This window comes from Lytechinus variegatus, chromosome 1 (genome assembly GCF_018143015.1).
Source record: "Lytechinus variegatus isolate NC3 chromosome 1, Lvar_3.0, whole genome shotgun sequence".
NCBI lineage: Eukaryota > Metazoa > Echinodermata > Echinoidea > Temnopleuroida > Toxopneustidae > Lytechinus > Lytechinus variegatus.
In genome coordinates, this window is record NC_054740.1 from 75,471,793 (window position 1) to 75,491,125 (window position 19,333).

General features: G+C 34.9%; 1 protein-coding gene across 6 annotated transcripts; it reads right to left on the minus strand.

The window, feature by feature from the left end:
- Window positions 1-3,366: 3,366 nt before the first annotated feature.
- On the minus strand, window positions 3,367-17,908 carry LOC121423115. Of its 6 annotated transcripts, XM_041618415.1 has the most exons (8): window positions 17,454-17,907; window positions 14,783-14,869; window positions 13,743-13,799; window positions 13,270-13,292; window positions 10,626-10,833; window positions 7,192-7,374; window positions 4,657-5,157; window positions 4,022-4,107 (listed from the first exon to the last, which is right to left on the minus strand). In XM_041618415.1, the coding sequence occupies exons 1-7, from the start codon at window positions 17,506-17,508 to the stop codon at window positions 4,691-4,693; spliced, it is 1,080 nt and encodes a 359-aa protein (XP_041474349.1). In that variant the 5' UTR covers window positions 17,509-17,907; the 3' UTR covers window positions 4,022-4,107; window positions 4,657-4,690. The 6 variants fall into 6 exon arrangements, with proteins under 6 accessions (XP_041474382.1, XP_041474366.1, XP_041474349.1 ...); XM_041618448.1 differs by lacking the exon at window positions 4,657-5,157 and having other exon boundaries at window positions 3,367-4,107; window positions 7,192-7,224; window positions 10,659-10,833; XM_041618432.1 differs by lacking the exon at window positions 4,657-5,157 and having other exon boundaries at window positions 3,367-4,107.
- Between the last annotated feature and the right edge of the window lie 1,425 nt (window positions 17,909-19,333).

Here is a 19,333-nt window from a genome sequence, read left to right on the forward strand (position 1 = left end):
AAAGAAATAAACTAATATTTATAACTTAAAGTTGTGGTTACTGGTATTCTTTGTGTCTTAATGTCTTGATGGATATTTAAGAACCTAGAATGAAGTTGGGGGCATACCAACTCTATTGTGTACATAACTGTTAAGTGAAACTAAAGAAAACTTCAAAAATCTAATAACATCTTGTGTTATGCTTGTTTGATTTTTCTTGCTTTCTTGAGTTTCATATCATCAGTAAAAAAAAAAACAGATTCAAATGTAAAAGTAAGATGCATTTCACTCGTTATTGATTTTAACAGATAACTAAGAAAAGTTGAGAACATATTTAGTACCAATTAAAATGAGGAAACAATACATGTATGATGTTCATACCAATTGTTTAATTCAGATATCATATGTAATGATAATAATTTCAATACAATATCTTCCAGATAACCCAATAAATTCATTTGACTAAACAAATCTAAGCGTATCTATACTTAAAAAAAAGAGAAAACAGAGTATATGACTTTTTTAATCACATTATCGACCGTGCCAATAATACAATGATAGACTGGTCAACAAATTCTTTCCTCAACTCTACCAGGGGGGTTTTCATAACACTGTAAAGCTATTAAAAAAAAGATATGTGTATTAAATCAAACGATTATCTATCCATGTCTCTGCCAACCAAGGAGAGGATAGAAAAGATGTTTGACTATATTTCAAATTATTTTTGTGTGAATTTGGTTTTAAAAAAACATACATAATTGGCACTAAAATAAGTGATTACAGTATGAAAAGCCATTAAAAAAACTTACAGATTTAACCTTCTCCTAATGCAACTAAAATCATTGAGAAACCCACTTTTGCTTTCCATAATTCAGCCAACTTGACAACTCCTAAAGCATCTTCCAAATACAATAACTTGGTTGAATGTAGACCAGACTTTTTTACAATTTCCATGGAGCATGACTACATAGGTGTGTCGACTGGTTATGTTGAACTCCATTAATCATGCATTGGATTGATCTCTACATTTTTTTGGAAGGAGCTTCTGCATATATTGTGTAGTCAAACCTCAAAATAAATTTACAATACATGATCATGATGATATGTGTGTAGTGGGTTTAACGTTACACCATGTATTCTTTCGTGGGCACATGTTGGTCCTGAAAAGGACCACCCACAGTCAACTTTTTTACAAGTGTATTCCTGTCGTCTTTATAAGAATCATAATATGCCAATAAAGCACATTTTTATGCTACAAATCTATAACAGAGGAGTGATAACAGAATACAATATTTTAAGCATAAGATAAAGTCATGAAATAAAAATGCAGAGGCAAACTATTATACCTGATAAGCAAAAAAGCAACCATATATACAGCGTGTCCCATAAAAAATGTTAATGATACTTTCATTGAGTATAATGTAAGAATTACCAAATCATACATTGTACATAATTCTATTATCGCAAAGATGCATTTGTCTTGACACGCCTCGGAATAGAATATTTCTTGATAGATGGGGCTATATAAATGCCTATTATTATTATTATTATTACAGTAAAAGAACTGGCATAAATTTCATGCAATACAATCTTTGAACCCTAAAAGCAGAAGTTTTCATTGAAAAAAAGTTGAATTTCAATTTTAGCTGAAAGAAATCAGAACGACTGAGAGTCAGACTGAGTACTCAAAAATGTTAATCTACCAGTCATTTGTACATAAAGTTAAGTGTGACTTACAGACAGCTTTATAAAACACTACCCTGATCCATTTAATAAATCAGTACTCAAAAATGTTTTTAAAAATGTATGATTATTTAAAGCAAATTAATACCTACTAAAAAATGTGTTAAGAATTGTTTTAAAAAAATGTAACGAATTTCTTTCGTTTAAAATAATGCAAAACATTTGTCAAAAATATCCAATGGATATATTAAGTACATTATGCTGACAAAATAGTTCATGCTCATATCAAACAAATTACATGAATGCAGCGAACATGGAATATACATACCATATGATACAATTACAAATAGCATAAAAGAGCAACCGTTACTGAGTACACAAACATCGTTTACTGGTTATTGCCAATAAAAAACATTTAGAATTGAATGCAGGTACAAAATAGAAGTTACAAAATGAGAGAGTTATAAAAATGCTTAAATTCCAAACACATGTGGAGGCCTCGCTAGGGAATATATAGGTCCTACATCATACTGATTTACAATGATTACCTTTTTTTAAAGTGCAACAGAAATTTAAGGAATGTGGAATCATTTTGAAACATATGACAGGAAAATATCAAAATGTTCATCAAGTACTGATACAGTAAATTAAACTGCTTAATCATACACAACATTGAGTACTGAATTCAAAATAAAAAATATCTGCAGCAATCAAAATTTATCTAAGACATTTTTTCAGGATCACCAATTTTTACAAAGGGCAAACAGCTCTGGGGAACGCTACACCCACCATTGTTCTCTTCATCCATTTCTTTCATAAATAATTCAATGAAGGAGTTGCCGAAGCTGTTGTACGTGTAGAATGTCTCACATATATATATATATATATATACTTGGAAGACAGAAATAACGACGAGTGAGGCGTAGCTCTCAGGTTTTCTTGTTTATTGCAAGCTTTCGGCCTTCCTCAGGCCTACAAAGAAAATCACATGGAACGAACATAGTTTTTACATATATAAATTAGGTATAATATTGCACATGTTTATAGTACTACAGAATTACGCTTACGAGTTTTAAAAATGTGGTTAGAGTATGATTACCATTTAAAATTATTTTGTTGTAGTTACCGTAATTTTATTGCTGAACTCTCCTACTCTAACCACATATGTGAAACTCCTAAGCGTAATTCTGTAGTACTATATACACATGCAATATTATACCCAATATTACCTAATTTATATATGTAAAAACTATGTTCATTCCATCTGATTTTCTTTGTAGGCCTGAAGAAGGCCGAAAGCTTGCAATAAAAAAGGAATAAAAAAGAAATTGTTATACATTATAATATGTTATAATATAATTATACATATTATGTTATATTAAATAATTTCTTTTTTTTAACTTTATGAAATATAATTTGCTCGGGGCACATGTGTTATTCGCTCCTGGTGCTTGCAGTGTCTGTTTAACATGATATATAATCCTGTTGTACTAAAACATCCCGTTTTCAAATCAATATACATCAAATATATTTCCTCGCACTTTAAGATATAATTGTTTTATGAAGTGACATGTGCCTCTTTTTCATGACTACATACTGTAATTGCCCACTTTTAAGGTCTGAATACAAAACATTTGCAGTCCGTGCTTACGTTTGCATTAGTGGAATGGTGCTCTTCATGAATTCCTAAAATCAGTCCTTAAAATGTCCCTCATTCTGATCTGAATATCAAAATATTTCAGCTCGCGCTTTGTGCCTGCATCGTTTGGTTAGTGAAATAAGTATGGTCTTAGTTAATTCTTATACAAACCAGCCTCAGAATGTGTGATTTCTACACTTGCTAAAGTTTAAGTGAATTACAGGAATTAGAGTAATGAGTGTATACCTATGGTAGTAGTGCCACATTCAACTGAAGTTTGAATGATAAGGACAGGGATAACAGCACAAGTCTACAAGATTCTTAGTAACAACTATAAAAGCAATTAAGAATCTATCACAATTCCCATCTTATCACATAAACTGAAATAAAAAATAATCATTAAATTTGAAGCAGAATAAACTTTTACTTGCAATTAAATATCTGATCTGCCCTTTAAGAGCAACGTTCAGCATCTGCCTTCACTTTATCTGAGAGATCTTCGCGACCACATTTCATCAAGGCTTTACAAAGAATCTCTACTTTCCTCCCCATATCTATATTAGATGTTCTCTGATGCCAGCACTGAAGGATTTCCAAGGTTCGGTATTTAATATCCCTCTCACGTTCTATTATACGTTCAATTTCTGCCTTGGAGAACTCCAGTCGAATGGCAAGATCTTTCCATTCAGTTCCAATCTCCTGAGCAAGATCCATGAAGTATTCATTTGTGAGAATATTCCCGAGTGGTGGAAATCTCCCATTACCTATATCCATCTCATCTGTTCTCGATGTCAATGTTTGTTCACCTGGGAGGAAGAATTGGAAAAGCTATTACTTTGTAACTAGTCTTAATAGATATAATTTATGATGTGTTAAATCCACTCTGTAGGGTGCAAAAGGAGGAAGTGCTTCCTCTCACTAAAATACAGGTGACTCACTTCCAAAGTCATATCTCTTGGGACAAGAGAAATATGATCTACTTTCAAAGAAAAGGCTATGGCACAGATTTCGATGGACTTACTTAGGAATGCATAGTAGGTATGCATGTGATGTCATAATAGAAAGCAGATGTAACCTTTCTGTCTGTGTAATCCTAGAAAATGTGAAGGGATCTGAACAAACTTTAGTATCTACTACAAATTCATTCTGCAGATCCATTTCATGAAACAAGAAATTCTACGTTTGTGATAGTAGTGACAATACAGGTATTCACAATATTATGCAAAAGCACTCGGTGCTAGCGCATCATGCTTGTCCTCAGATGCCCTGCATCACCACAACACACTCATCAATGTGCATTATTTGTATATAAATGTCTGAAATATAAAACGTTCACTCACCAGTAAACTACTAACCTGACACAGAACAAAGCTGTGCTTCTCTTTCAATTTAAATCCCTTTTCCAATGGCTTGTATCATCTTCTTTTCCAGGTCATCATCATTAATTGCACGTCCCCTCAAACATCCAAGCCTAAATGGAACTAGTTTTTTATCACAACATCGAATAGGTATAATCTTACGTCCAATCTCATTTTGTCCCAAAGATAGGAAGGCCATCTCCATCGTCATATTATCTTCCCCAATTTTATTTGTAAAGTCACCCTCGTCAAATAACACAACAATATGTTTATGAGTACGGACAGCTTCTTCGGCATAGTTCATCACTGGCTCACCAAGTGGTGCATCAAATTTTGATGTGAATGTCCACCCATTTCGCTGAAACATATCCTTCATTTTCTGGACATGAGGTGTTTCGTCGGAGGAAGACACAAAATATATATCTTTCATCTTATCGTTAGCCATAGCCATATCTTCTCTTTGATGCTCAGCTTCGGTCAATGGTCTTCCTCCACAATCTTTAAAATCAAACAAAGACAATTTTGATAGACACACATATTCTTTGAAAGGTAAGATAATTTCAGAAGACAATTTCAAAGATTGCAGTTCCAAATAGTACACATGACTGGATACAGTATCAAGAGCTATCCACTCAATGGCAGTGATCCCCTCCCCCCCCCCCCCTGTATAATCGAAATCTCAACTGTTCAAAATGACCTGAGATATGATACATCTTGGACTCCATATTATAGAACAAATAATGCACAACTTTGAAGATACTGATGACTGGAGGGTATAAGCAACATGCATGAGACACTTTCGCCAAGTGCTTTTGCATAATATTGTGTAGGCCTAGATAACAATGATGCATGTATCGTCACTAACTTTGCAAATATAAAAATGTGTATAATTTTTTATATAAAATAGGTTTGCATAATGAATTCAAGGAGAAGTATGTTCTAATCCCTTAAAGGGATGGTCCAGGTTGGATACATTTATAACTCAATAAAAAAAAATTCAGTGCAAAATGCTGAAAAATGTATCAAAACCGGATGGAAGTTATTGAAATTTAAAGATTTGCATTATTCCAGTGAAACAGTTCTAGGCATGTCTAGGTGGACTGATGATGTCATATCTCCACTTGTTCTTTTGTACTTTACTATACAAAACCAGGTTTATTCATAATGTTTCTGCCAAGAACTAAAACAATTGGATTGACAACTGATTAAGTGCATTAGTTATTTATTGCCGCACCTTACATCATCATAATGGAGACACATAATTTACACATGCATGAAAAATGAAACAATTATGATTTCATGTAATAACATAAGAAAAAGGAAAGTGAGGTTGTGACATCATCAGCCCACCTAATGAATATTCATGATGTGCATATGACTGTTTTCACAAAATATTGATAAACTTTGAAATTTAATAACTTTGTTCTTTGTTATCCGATCTTGATGAAATTTTCAGCATTTTGCTCTGTGAGTTTTACTCTATTTATTCAGACAGAAATATTTTCAGCCCGGACCATCCCTTTAAAGTTTCCTACGATCGCACAGATGATGAAATCTCATCTGCTTTCTAATACTATATCAGAGACATATTAAATATGTTGGCCGAATAAGTGCATGAAAATCCCTTTTCTTTCAAAGAATGCATATTTCAAATGACGTCTCAGCTTTTATGCATAATGGGGAAAATAATGCATCTTGCGCCTGCCGTAGTATTTGTCAAAAACCTACGGCCGCCGCAAGGCAACTCTGAGGCGACCGTACGTTATCATTTCAAGGACATACATCAGCTGCAGATTTTCTGTCTCCTTAAAGAGAAATGCCAGTAGTTGCAGTAAACACTGATTTCATGATAAAGTCTGTAAAACCAGGCTTAATTGTCAGTATGTCATCGAGGATCTAGATCTAGTACAGTTACATAAACTGAACTTTGTAAAATCTTGAAATCTACGCTGAAAATGTTCACACTGAAGATCCCCAACACAGATAGGCACACGTGGGACAGTGTATTATTATTGCTGGAATAAAGACCCAACGGAAGTGACCGAATCAGCGCTTATTTTGCTTATTTCTCAACAATTTCTTCCAGAATCCTTTGGCACATATTTTTTATTCATTCAAACAGACACTTGGGTGGACATTATATTAGATTCTGTAAAAAGTCATTTTGAGATCGTTACCAAAACTGGAATCTATCTTTAAATTTAAAATATGACATGTGGCGACCCTAACATAAATGACTGCTACAGTAAGTGGCAATGGAAATTCTAAGGCGACCTTAGAATTGCTACTCGCCGTAGAAATTGTAGAATATACGGTGGCCGCAGCAAATGTGACTGAGGTATATAAACCGATTTTATAATTTCAATAGTTTAACTTTTCAATCTTGATTTCAATATTGTCAAATCCTGCAGGCCTGATGGAAAACAGAAGTGCCTTTTACAACCCAGCATTGGAGTCAGAGTGATTGCCCTTTATGCTGAATTTCAGTTGCAGTTTGATACTGAGAATGTATGGGGTTTTTTTATCTTGTACCTTCAATTAATTCACTCCTCTCTGTAAGACTATCTGAAGACCTTGTCTGGTTTAACAGTGCAGATATTTCACTTGGTGAACTTGTCACAGGAATGAGATCGTCAGCACTTCCTTGAAGAGTTTGACCGTGAATTTCTGCATTAACCACAGGAGTAGAAGTAGTAGTTTCAATTGAATGATTTCCTTCAGAATAAGAATTCAATATGAGACATAAAGATATTATCTTTTCTAAGTATCAAATTGATATTTGAAAAAAATCAGAATAAATTAAAAGTGGGGTGACATGGTGGTTATGAAATAATGATGAGGATGACGATAATGATAATAATAGTAGTAGTAGTAATAACAAATAATAAATGTGACTTTATACAATGCACCATATCCATAATGTAGAATGCTAAGGGCACACATAGAACGCTAAAGTAAAAAGACAGATTTTAAAAAGATTTTTGAACGAGTCAGAAGAGATTAATTTTCCAATGACACAATTTTGGGAAAGACATTGATTTTTAAGCAAAAATAACAACAAAACTTTAAACTTAATAAAATATAATATCAAGTAGATATTGAAACACCATAAACCGGCTGGTAATTTTCAAAACTGAAAATATAAGATCAGGAGTAGGGTTGCAAAATTCCCGGGAATTTTCTAGGTGGAAACTTTCCATGGGAATAAACGGGAATTTATTGGGAATTTTCGGCAATATTCGGGAATTTTCAAGAAATGTTGGGAATTTTCAAAATGTGTAGGGAATTTTCAAAAAGTAGCAATTTTCTGATATTTGTATACAGGAATTGAAAGGATTACAATGGCAGATGATGCTTGATGGTGGTTTGTCAGCAAGTTTCAAGCCAAATATTTTGTTAAGACAGTCAGACAAGGCAGAATTTAAATGAATTTCATGTATAAGTTGATTTACTGTATTAGTAGCTGAATGGTTAGGAAGTATGTACATTGCAAATGCTTTACACAAGGGCTTTACACAATGCTTTACATATTGTTCATGGAACGATGCCTATTGGATATTCTGATCTATTTGCAGATGATGAGAATAATTAATGATAATTGTAATATTATATTGTTAATTGTTGTTATTAGCATTATTATCATTATTATTTTATTATCATTACTTTATTTCTCATTTATTTCTGCATAGTAGAAGTGAGAACTTGGTGCTGTTTGTGGCTTTAATTTTATTAGTATACATTGTAAATATATACAGATTGCTGGTTCTAGCTTTAAGTTTATTTCAGTTCAATTAAACCTCTAAGAAATAAACATTTTTGTTCATTATTTTCAAAATAATAGATCAAATTAAATGAAACTGATATGAGATTGTCATTTAATATCACAAAAATATGAAATTAATAACAAGTTTTTCAATCTCAATCAAGGTCAAAGGTCATTTGAGGTCAACAAACTTAGTGCACATGTTTTTTTCTCCCTTTGTGAAAAAAATATTCATCTTGATTGTTTTCAAATTCAGCTATTATATTGACAGTTCTTACCACCCTTATTTTTGTTTTAGGAGGGGGGGGGGCATCTCAGAAATAATAGTAATGTTACATTTTTTGTTCCTGGACCTGCCATAGCTGCTGGTGGGAATAGTCTGCTGTGCAAACCTAGTCTGCAGGCACAGACCCTGATTGAAACTTTGATCAACAGGTGGGTCTCGATCACACAAAGACTAGCACATAAAATCTTGCTGTTTCCTGATCGAGAAGGCCTTAAGTACACAAGGCATGAGTAGGCTGCACATTCAGACCCTTAACTGAGTGAAGGCTTTGTAAAGCAGACTAGTGCGAACCCTTCACTCAAGGAAAGTGGTCTGAATATGCAGCCTAAGAATTCTGCCAATGACTTGTGTACAGAAGATTCTTGTGTTCAACAGAAAGTTGTGTTTGTGCTAGTCTTGTGTGAAGACCCCCATGTGGATCAAAGTTTCAATAAGGGTCTGTGCGTGCAGAGTACATGTAGGGGGCAATGTTCCCTTATCATTTTGTTATATAATGGCAGGTTCTCAGAAAAAAAAACCCTTGACATTTAAAGAAAAATAAAAAAAATGTAATGCTAAGTTTTATTTTTTTCTTGACTTGAAAAGCTTCATTTTGTACACTGCTCCATCATGTTACTGGATACATACATGTACTATAATACAGTTTGGTGAATATTTTACATCCTTGGCAATTTAAAGAATGAAGAATAGTTTATAAAATACAAATGGAAAGTATGATATTTGAGGTTATCAATTTATAATTTTGTATTTAAAAACAGAATTTTTCTCTTTTTGTGGAAAAATGAAAATTCCCGGCAGCTGAAAATTCCCGAAACTTTCCATGGAAATTTTCCAAAATTTCCGGAAAGTTTCCAGCCCTTTGCAACCCTAAGGAGGAGAGGATATTTTATTGAAAACACAGGGAAAGTTAACACAAAGCAACTTGAAAAAAAGGAGGAAGACATTTCAACATTTCAGCTTCTTATTTCTATATACTTCAGAAATGTATAAACCCTAAATGGACGGGCTATTTCAACGCCTAAGAAGATGGGGGGCCCTCCCCTTTATGATCCCGGCTGTCAGTCGCAGCGAAAATTGGCACGCACGTCACCCATGGCATAATCTACAAAAACTACGTGATCTGGTTCTGTGAAAAATCTCCCTGCTAATTAATTATGCTAATTTACATGCATAAAACCAAAACTTTGCTCTAATTGACTCTATAATACCCCTAAAATGCAAGTTTTTGGTTCACAGACTCTTTACTGGAATCTGATCAAATGTACTTTAACAAAATTTCAACATCACATTAATTTTCTTATGTATATCATTGTTTTCTAAATTTCTTATGTATTTCCTACTTTTTTATTTTTAGTTTTTAGTTTTTTTTCAATGGAAATTGTCGGGGACTTTATTTTGACCATGATCAAGACGATATTAATTTATGTTAATCAGTAAAAGAAAAAATAATGATACGTTAATGAAATTTTGCTAAAACACTAATTGCATTGGATTTGTAGACAAATTCACATTCTTAAAGCAATTTGGGGTCTGCATGCACTTACAAAATGTTGCATAATTTTGGAGCCATGTACCCGGGTGGTTGCATTTTTTTGTCTTAAAAGTTGCGCGAGACTTGAAAGAAAAATGTCAGCAACAATGCAGTCCAAAAAATGTTGTGGCGGATTTATCACGAAAAATGTAGAGGGGGGGGGGGGGGGTGAATCACTCCCCCCCCCCCGTCTTTTTAGGGTTAAGCCATATTATACATGTAAGTAAATGGATCTACTACTGTCTATTCACTGAGGGTTATTTTGTCATGATATCTCAATATTGAAAAACCTTGCAGGCCTAATGGAAAATTGAAACTTTGACAACCCAGCATTATACACACTGCTCTTTACCGCTGAATATCGCAAGAAAGGTAGAATATTGTACCTTCAGATATTTCACTCCTCTCTGTATGACGATCTGAAGACCTTGTCTGGTTTAACAGTGTAGATCTATCAGTTTCATCATTTGGTGAACCCGTCCCAGGAACAAGATCTTCAGCACTTCCTTGATGAGTTTGACCGTGGACTTCTAAGCGCTCACATTCACTACTATCTCTATTTTGCTGTTGACTACTTGAAGATTGAGGATTTTCCTGTTCAAACAGGAAATTGAAATAACAGCAAAGACACACAATATTCAGAATAAACAAAACAACTATCAATTTGAATTTCACTTTCAGTACCAAAGTGATGAGGTCACAAACACTTTTTTTTTAAATGTCAGCGTTTTTTATGCCATATTCGGTAGCACGTGAGACAAAAACCCAATACCAAAATTTGATGAGAATCAGTCCATGGGGGCCTGAGATATGACCTCATGAATACATAATTAACCCCATTAGAGTCAGTGTATTGTTGGCCAGGGACGGTATTCTGAAAACGTTCGTCTTAATTTTGTTATCTACGTCACGTTCTCAAATTGGTATTCTGAAAACGTTCAAGTATCTTTTTATCTTTTGTTCTTATCTTTTGTTCCTATCTTTTTCTTATCTTGCTTTCCATCCTATGCTGAGCGCGTAAATTTATAACTCGCGCATAATAATACAAAAGCGCGCTCTAAATATAACAAAATCAAGATAAATGGTATTCTGAAAATGTTCATTCATTGCGTATAAAATGCCTATTTCACGCAGTGCGTCAGAAACAGTGTACGCGCAGCGCCCATGATATTCTCTTGACATAAGGAACGCTTCTATTGGTTAAACTGCCAATATAAAGCGCATTTTGATTGGTAATATTTTTTAAAATGGGCGTGTTGAAGATAAGGAGGCAGTCCTTACAGAGATAAGTACATGTTAAGAAGATTTTCAGAATACCGATTTGCAATGATTTTAGCGTCTTCTAATCTCCATGAGATAAGAACATTTTCAGAATACCACCCATGGTTCCTAACTTTTAGAGCCAGGCCAATAATACATTGACTTCAGTGGGGCTAATTATGTATTCATGAGGTCATATCTTGGGGCCCCATGGACAGATTCTCACCAAATTTGGGTTGTGGGTGTTTTTCATCATGCTCTACCAAAATATTGGATAAATAGCGCTAAAATGCAAAAAGTGAAAATTGATGACGTCACACTTCAGTAATCTATACTGCTCACGGTATGCAACAACCAAGGAGAGCGGCCTTTGTTACTAATGCAGAGCTGTAGCCAGGGTCTTCAATTTAAAGGGAGTTTGGTTCCTTCTCTTCCTTGCCTGAAAATTTGACAACCAGGGTCATCTGTCAAAATTGTTGAACCTTAAGTCTCAGAAAAAAATATTTTGGTGACACAACATTTGCTCCTGTGACAATTGCTCCGGACTTAATATCTAAAATGGCATACAGTTAGAGTTAGGATTGTAATAGATTTTTTTGTTCAGAATTAGTACTGGAGGTTTGATTTTATATTGCAGATTTTCCATCAGAGCAATTGTCGCCGGAGTAAATGTCATGGAACCCTATTTTTTGTTTTGGACATTTTTTTGGGGGGGTTCAAACTACAGAGATGCTAACTGATAGCTCAAAAAAATCCTGAAAACCCAGGCCAGGGTCCAGGGGCCCGCCCAGGGCCCCTGGCGGGGTCAAGGGCGAAGCCCCCGGCCCCTGAAGCTGGAACGTTTTCTTATTCTTTAGAGGGCTGAAATCATTAATCTACAGTAGTACATAACAAATAATTAATGACATATAAACTTCATATCATAGGCAAGAAAGGTGCTCAAAAAAAAAAATCATGTAACCCTTACTCATTACGGTACGGGTTAACCTGCTGCGGGTTAATATGCTGCGGCCAATGGGTGCGACTCGGGACGGGTGTATGTAGCAGCTGGGGTGCCCTTTTTCACTCACTGTACTCATCAACAAGACAATCCTATACTATTGAAAATCAATAAATCACAATTTCTATCAAAATGATGGATAGTTCACACATATGAATTGATGAATACGCACCAGAGAACACATATTTCATGGTAGCAAATAGGTTTTCAGCTGAAATCCCGCGGCAGACAACCAATCACTCACGCAGCAGCAGGCAATTGCAGCCACACCGGGCCGTGCTTCGAGCGGTTCTACCGGGCGATCGCTCGACTGGGATAGCGCTGACACCCGTATCCCTGCAGGGTATAGAGCGGCGTTTGCAACTGCTACAATGTATTGCTCGCGCGTACCGTGCAAGTACAGTACCAGCTAAACTTCATGCTGCGCACAACGCTAATAATTTTCCGTCTGCGCAAATTGGCCATCCAAAATTGAAATTGCGCTCTCCGTAGCGAACTCCGTGACAAGATTTGGAGGGGAAATTTTTACGGATTTCACTTTGACAATCGATTTTTTTTTCCCGGAATATTTTTCAGCAAAGGAAAAAAAAACGGAATTCCGGAAAAATCCGGAAAATTAGCAACTCTGAAACTAACACCCCCTGGCTATGGGCTTGTAATTAAGAAGTTTCTCTGCCCCCCCCCCTACAATCAGCATGAAAGTTGCTAAACAGTGCTCAAAATACAGGTACAGGTTAATATAAAGACAGACATGGTACGTTGATACTCACAACATCTGCAGTTTTCAGACACCCTAGATGTGAATAAACAGAAAGAGATATATGATTTTCAAATAAACTGTAAAATTGGTCAGTTATGCCAACAGATTTACCTATCTAATTGTTTTATGATATATTCCACATTATACCAAATCCCCAAAGACCTAATTTCATGAAATCCAGATACATGTCAACTAATTGGTAGCAAAATAATGAAGTTAAGCAGGTATATAGAAGAAAAAAAATAATTTTCGAGCATGAGGTTGAAAGATACAAAAAGACATTTTGATGTTCATGATTTGTAACATGAAAGAAAACATTAACACTGATTTCATGATTCATCCTCTGGTATATACCAAAGCATTTAACAAAAAAGTATGTAATGGAGGCAATTATTCTCATTCAATTTCTCAAAATTATTGCCATATTGTTTGAAGGGAAAAATTCTCACATATTTACTTTTTTCCTTGCATACCGGTACTCACCTGGACAATATTTGTTTACACACTGTTTAATGGGTTTTCTACAGACACCACTGCCAACTGTGTATGATAAAACGTGAAAATTATTGAATAATAATTGGTCAAACTCAAAGGGTGAATAACTTTTCATAGCATCACCAATTATCATTTATAATGATGATGATGATAATAATAATAATGATAATAATACATTGTATTTATATAGCGCTTAATACATGGTGTTTGTATTAAGCGCTTTACAAAACAATTAAGTAGCATGTTTAATAACATTGAACAGTTTAACAAAGAAAGGAAATGTACAGTGTAATGTATTTTTTAATTACAAATTAGGTAGGAAAACAGCCTACTCAAGTTGGGAAATGCAAAATAATGATAATAATAAAAACAATGATGTTTATTAAATAATTAAATAGTTCGAATACAAAAAGTTAAACAAAATGAATTATCAGAAATAAAATGACATATAGATTAATAGATCATGTTTGAACAATAAAGCAGTGCAATAGCTAAACATAAACAAACAAGAAATAAAGGAATATTCTTTTGATATTGACAAGATTAACTTAAAACTTACAGGAAGAATTGTAGGCCTAAAGGTAAATTTTGAGAGAAGCTTTGAATGATGATGATTATTATTACTATCATTTATTATTATCATCATCATCATTATTATCTTTATTACTGTTATCATTATTATCACCATCATCACTATTATCAATTATATAGCATAATCATTACCATTATCATTATATAAATTGCAATGCTAATGAATGTTAAATATTACATTCAAATACAAGAATTTGGGGTTTTCATCATAATGAAGATCAAAATGCTAGTTCTTTTTTTTCTTTTTTTCATCTATCATAGGATGTCATTTTATAGTTGAGATTCTAATGAATTTACTTCACTCTTATAAAGGCTAAAGTTTAGGATGAAGCTCAATTCTCAACTTCAGTTTGGATTTCTCACTAATGTCAGGAAACTTTTTTTCTTTCCTTTTTTTACATTTTTTTTTGCTTAAAGAATGTAGACAATATACTTACACAACCAAGTAAGGAGTGCAAATAAACCAACAACCACAAGACTACACAAGGCTATTATTCCAGGATCTAGTCCTTTCGTATGTCCACCTGTAAAGGAATCAATAATAAATTTTAAAGCCTGTTTAAAACCAGTAATATACCCAAGTATTATCAAAATTCCAATCTTACAAAAGTGTATACTTGAATTTGAAATCAAGATCTTTTTTCATCAATTGAGTTTGGAAAATTCAAATTCAATAAGACTACAGTGCCCAGTACACACTCAGAGTCTCCGTCACTTTTAGCACTTATCTTCCAAATTTCTGTAACTGGATGGCAGAAAGCTGCAGACAAAAAGATTTCCTGAAATTTTTATCCAAATTATCCAGTTTACACTATACAAATATACCAGGCTTTGAGTAAGTATTACAGGAATTATAATTGTCCAAGGTTGGACTGGCATATATTTTCCCCACAGAGAAAATAGTAACAGTGCCAATACTACTGAGGATGAATAATTCCTGTAATCCTGTTATATTCTCGAAATAAAGGCCTGGAATATTTGTTTTATAATCCTACCTTTTATACCAGTAAGTTAGAATAATAGAACTTGATAAACTAGTTCTTGTACTCGCAGATCATCGTTTTTTAATCTGAACCAAAATATAGACAACACACTGCAATGATTGATCTACTTTTCCTGATGCCACGCACTCAGTGAAATGCGGATTAGAGCCTGTGCTACCCCATCACAAGACTTGCCTGATAGAGAAACCTCGCTGACTTGTGCGTCCAAGCAGAGATTGCATGATCTGACGTCCAAGATGGAATAGTGCACTATTCTATCACTGACATGGAATATTACTTATTCTTCAGTGGGATTTCATTTTCAACATCATCGCAAAATAGTGAGAATATATTTTTCGTCAAATCATGCTATTCAAACTAATCAGTGTTCAGAATTTGAAATACATAAACATTTCTAGTTTATTTCCTCCAGAAAATATAGATCTATCATCTGGCCAAGACACTATATGGCAGTGAGTCCAAATTTCGCGTGTCCATACTTCACGGACGGTCATTATCTCAAAATCTAGCAAATATCCTTAAAATCTGACATCATCAACGTGAAAAGCGACCTTAAATTACCCTTTGGTGAAAGTTTCTTTCGGATGAGTTCAGTATTCATGAAAATATTGGCAAAAGATCAGCAAATTTTTCACCGCTAGCGCCCGTTTTGAAGAAATCAACAAGCATCACGATGTTACCATTTTGCTAGCAGAAATCATAAAAAAATGTGAGTTAAATGTGGTACATGTACTAACCGATTCTATAGCATTTTGCCATCAATCTGATATAAATATTTCACTTTTTGAGCTTGAGTTTTTGTTTAAATCTCCACAAAAGCTTTGGTGCGCGAAGTTAGGTCACACTTTTTCGGAACGGTTTTCCAGCACAGCCCGCATTCGCCGATCAGAATAGAATTTTGAGATCGCAATACCGGCGAAACCCCTTGACCTACTTTACATTTTCGTCCATGATTTTATAGTTTACAATCTTACCGTCAGTGCATGTGGTAACTATATTGAATTGGTTTTGTATAAATTGTGAATATTTTGTGAAAAAAATTAAGCCTGATAAATATTTTTGAAAAGTGCGCGAAGTTTAGACACCCCATCATATAGATCTTACCCTGAACAATGCTGAAAGTGAAAAGGCCTGTTCACTAGTGTCGTGACAGTCTAGTCTGAGTAGGCTACCTAGTCTTGAGGACGCAATGATGATGATTTTTTTAGATATGTCTTACATTCTTTCATCATTGACGTCTTGACACTCTCTCCATAACGCCTTCAGCGAACGACCAAAACAAAGATGGATTTCCCCCCAAAATCCATCTTTTTAAACCGAACTAACTAGAAATTTGTTAATTTTATTAATTCTTACACCTTCCTACGCCTAATGCGTAGGAAGGTTTTAAATACTACTTTAAAAAATGTAAAAAAATGAAGAATTCTTACCTAACTGATGCCGCGTAGACCTCTCGTTCCACATGTAAACAACGGAAATACAATAGCGTCGACCCTTGAACCGCTTATGTATGACGTACTTCCGGAAAGCAATGCCGTCTTAACGAACAATTTAGAGATAAAAAATCTTATTTAACAAATATTAAAATTATTTTGTGATCATAAATAATTTATATATATTGATATGAAATATTTATGATCACAAAATAAATTTTAATATTTGTTAAATAAGATTTTTTATCTCTAAATTGTTCGTTAAGACGGCATTGCTTTCCGGAAGTACGTCATACATAAGCGGTTCAAGGGTCGACGCTATTGTATTTCCGTTGTTTACATGTGGAACGAGAGGTCTACGCGGCATCAGTTAGGTAAGAAATCTTCATTTTTTTTACATTTTTTAAAGTAGTATTTAAAACCTTCCTACGCATTAGGCGTAGGAAGGTGTAAGAATTAATAAAATTAACAAATTTCTAGTTAGTTCGGTTTAAAAAGATGGATTTTTGGGGGAAATCCATCTTTGTTTTGGTCGTTCGCTGAAGGCGTTATGGAGAGAGTGTCAAGACGTCAATGAAGAAAGAATGTAAGACATATCTAAAAAAATCATCATCATTGCGTCCTCAAGACTATAGGCTACCGTGGCCGTATATTCGGATATCAAACCTCACCTGTCAATGTTGTTGAACTTGGAGGAGTAGTAGTGATCGCATGATCTGTTTCCATGAGATTTGTCACTTGATACCGGGTCTGACTCCGAGAGTATCTATTTCGTGATCACAGATTCAAATTCCACTCTTGATGGCCCTCAGCAAGTAGTACGTACTGTAGCTAGCCTTGAGGATAGCTGACCCGCTTGTTGAAGTTGATGATCCTCTGTTTTGTTCGAATTTAAAACACGTTGTACCGCGGCGGCTACAAGATGTAATGCATCTAGCTAGTTATACCGTAGTTCATAGTTTCGTCACTTGTCCCCTTTACTTTACCTGGCCTGCTTTGAAAGAAAGTTAGGGCCTAATAGATTTTGTTCTCGAAGACGAAGCGCGAATTCAAACGAATTTGATCGAAGCCGGGCCGGCGGTGCTGGGGGGTCGTCGTCCTGAGTCCGCGCGCCAAAAAAAAAAAATCCCATAGATGGGGAATCCCACTCTGCGCCTGGAGTACCCGCGAACTTCTACTCAACCGACTGGGGGTCAGAGCCAACCCTGGACAACTCGACCGGGACGAGTTGTCCAGGGCAGCGGGTCGGGCTGTTCAGGGTCGGGCTGTCCGGTGGTCGGGCTGTCCCGGAACCGTCTGACTGTTGTTCACAAAGGTGGTTTCTGCAGAAACCATGGTTTCAAACGAAACCACCTTTGTGAATTCGGGCCATTGAGTTTGATTTTATTTGGCAAGTCACGCGGTAGACCAAAAGCTTCAGTCTCTGTATTTTGGTTGTTCCGCGGAACTGCGTTGGCTCACTCACCAATACATGAATGGGGATTGTAGTAAAATGCCCGTAAAATGTCAGAAATTGTTGAATAAATCCCCAGAAACGACGGTTATTCCTGTCTAGTCACGCGGTCGCTCTGCTCCCGCGCTCAACCTATTCTTACAGTCATTTGGCTGTCCTACTTAGATTATTGCAAAGGTAATATCCACTGCATCATTTATAAATGAATATGTGATTCCAATGAATTTCAATATGCATAACTTTTATCATAAACGTATAAAAAAATCATTCAAATACACTTTCGTGAATATGGGAGGGGGTCATCTGGTATAGGAATAGGTTGAGCGCGGGAGGGGTCTACACAATACAAGCACTGCATCAGTGGACCACTCCATTTTCTCGGTTAATGATATTTTGCTTATTTATAAATACTTGGTTTTGCTTTACTTGTAGAAAAAAAATCATACTTCGTATATGCCTCAACTTAAGTTCAATGTTATTTCGATCACTAGTTTTGTTCTGTTGAAAAATTGAAATAACCCGTTTTGTTAAAGCGGGGATTTTGTACGAAAAATATTTGGCCTATCGTATTCTTCAAAAGTAGGCCTCAGATAATATACGATGAGATACTGAAGACATTGATCAATGCTCCTGGTGAAACATTCATCTTTACCATTTTCCATCACTGAGTAGGGGACTTAGTAATTCACACAACAATTTAATAGGCCTAAATATTTCATGAATTAATTTTGCTCAAATTTTTAATTTTGTATCAGTCTCCAATAATCTTAAAGATTATTCGAAATCCTTCACTTTCGTATTCATCATTGTGATATTTCCACGTTTTTTTAAATTTTATATTGTGGCCTGTGATGGCCTATAATGATGGCACCTTTATTCCTGATAACCATGATCCGCTATTTTTTGTTTTCACTCTCCTCCCACCTTTGACCGGTGCCTTGAGCAAATGAATTTTCATTGATTTAAACTCGACTATTTGAATCCCTTGCTCTTTTGATATATTTCTTGTTCATATCCTTCTAAACTTTACGTTATTGATAATATTGCGTACTTTAAACGACTGAGGCAACTTTTTTTTAGTAATTAAGGCTCGCTAAC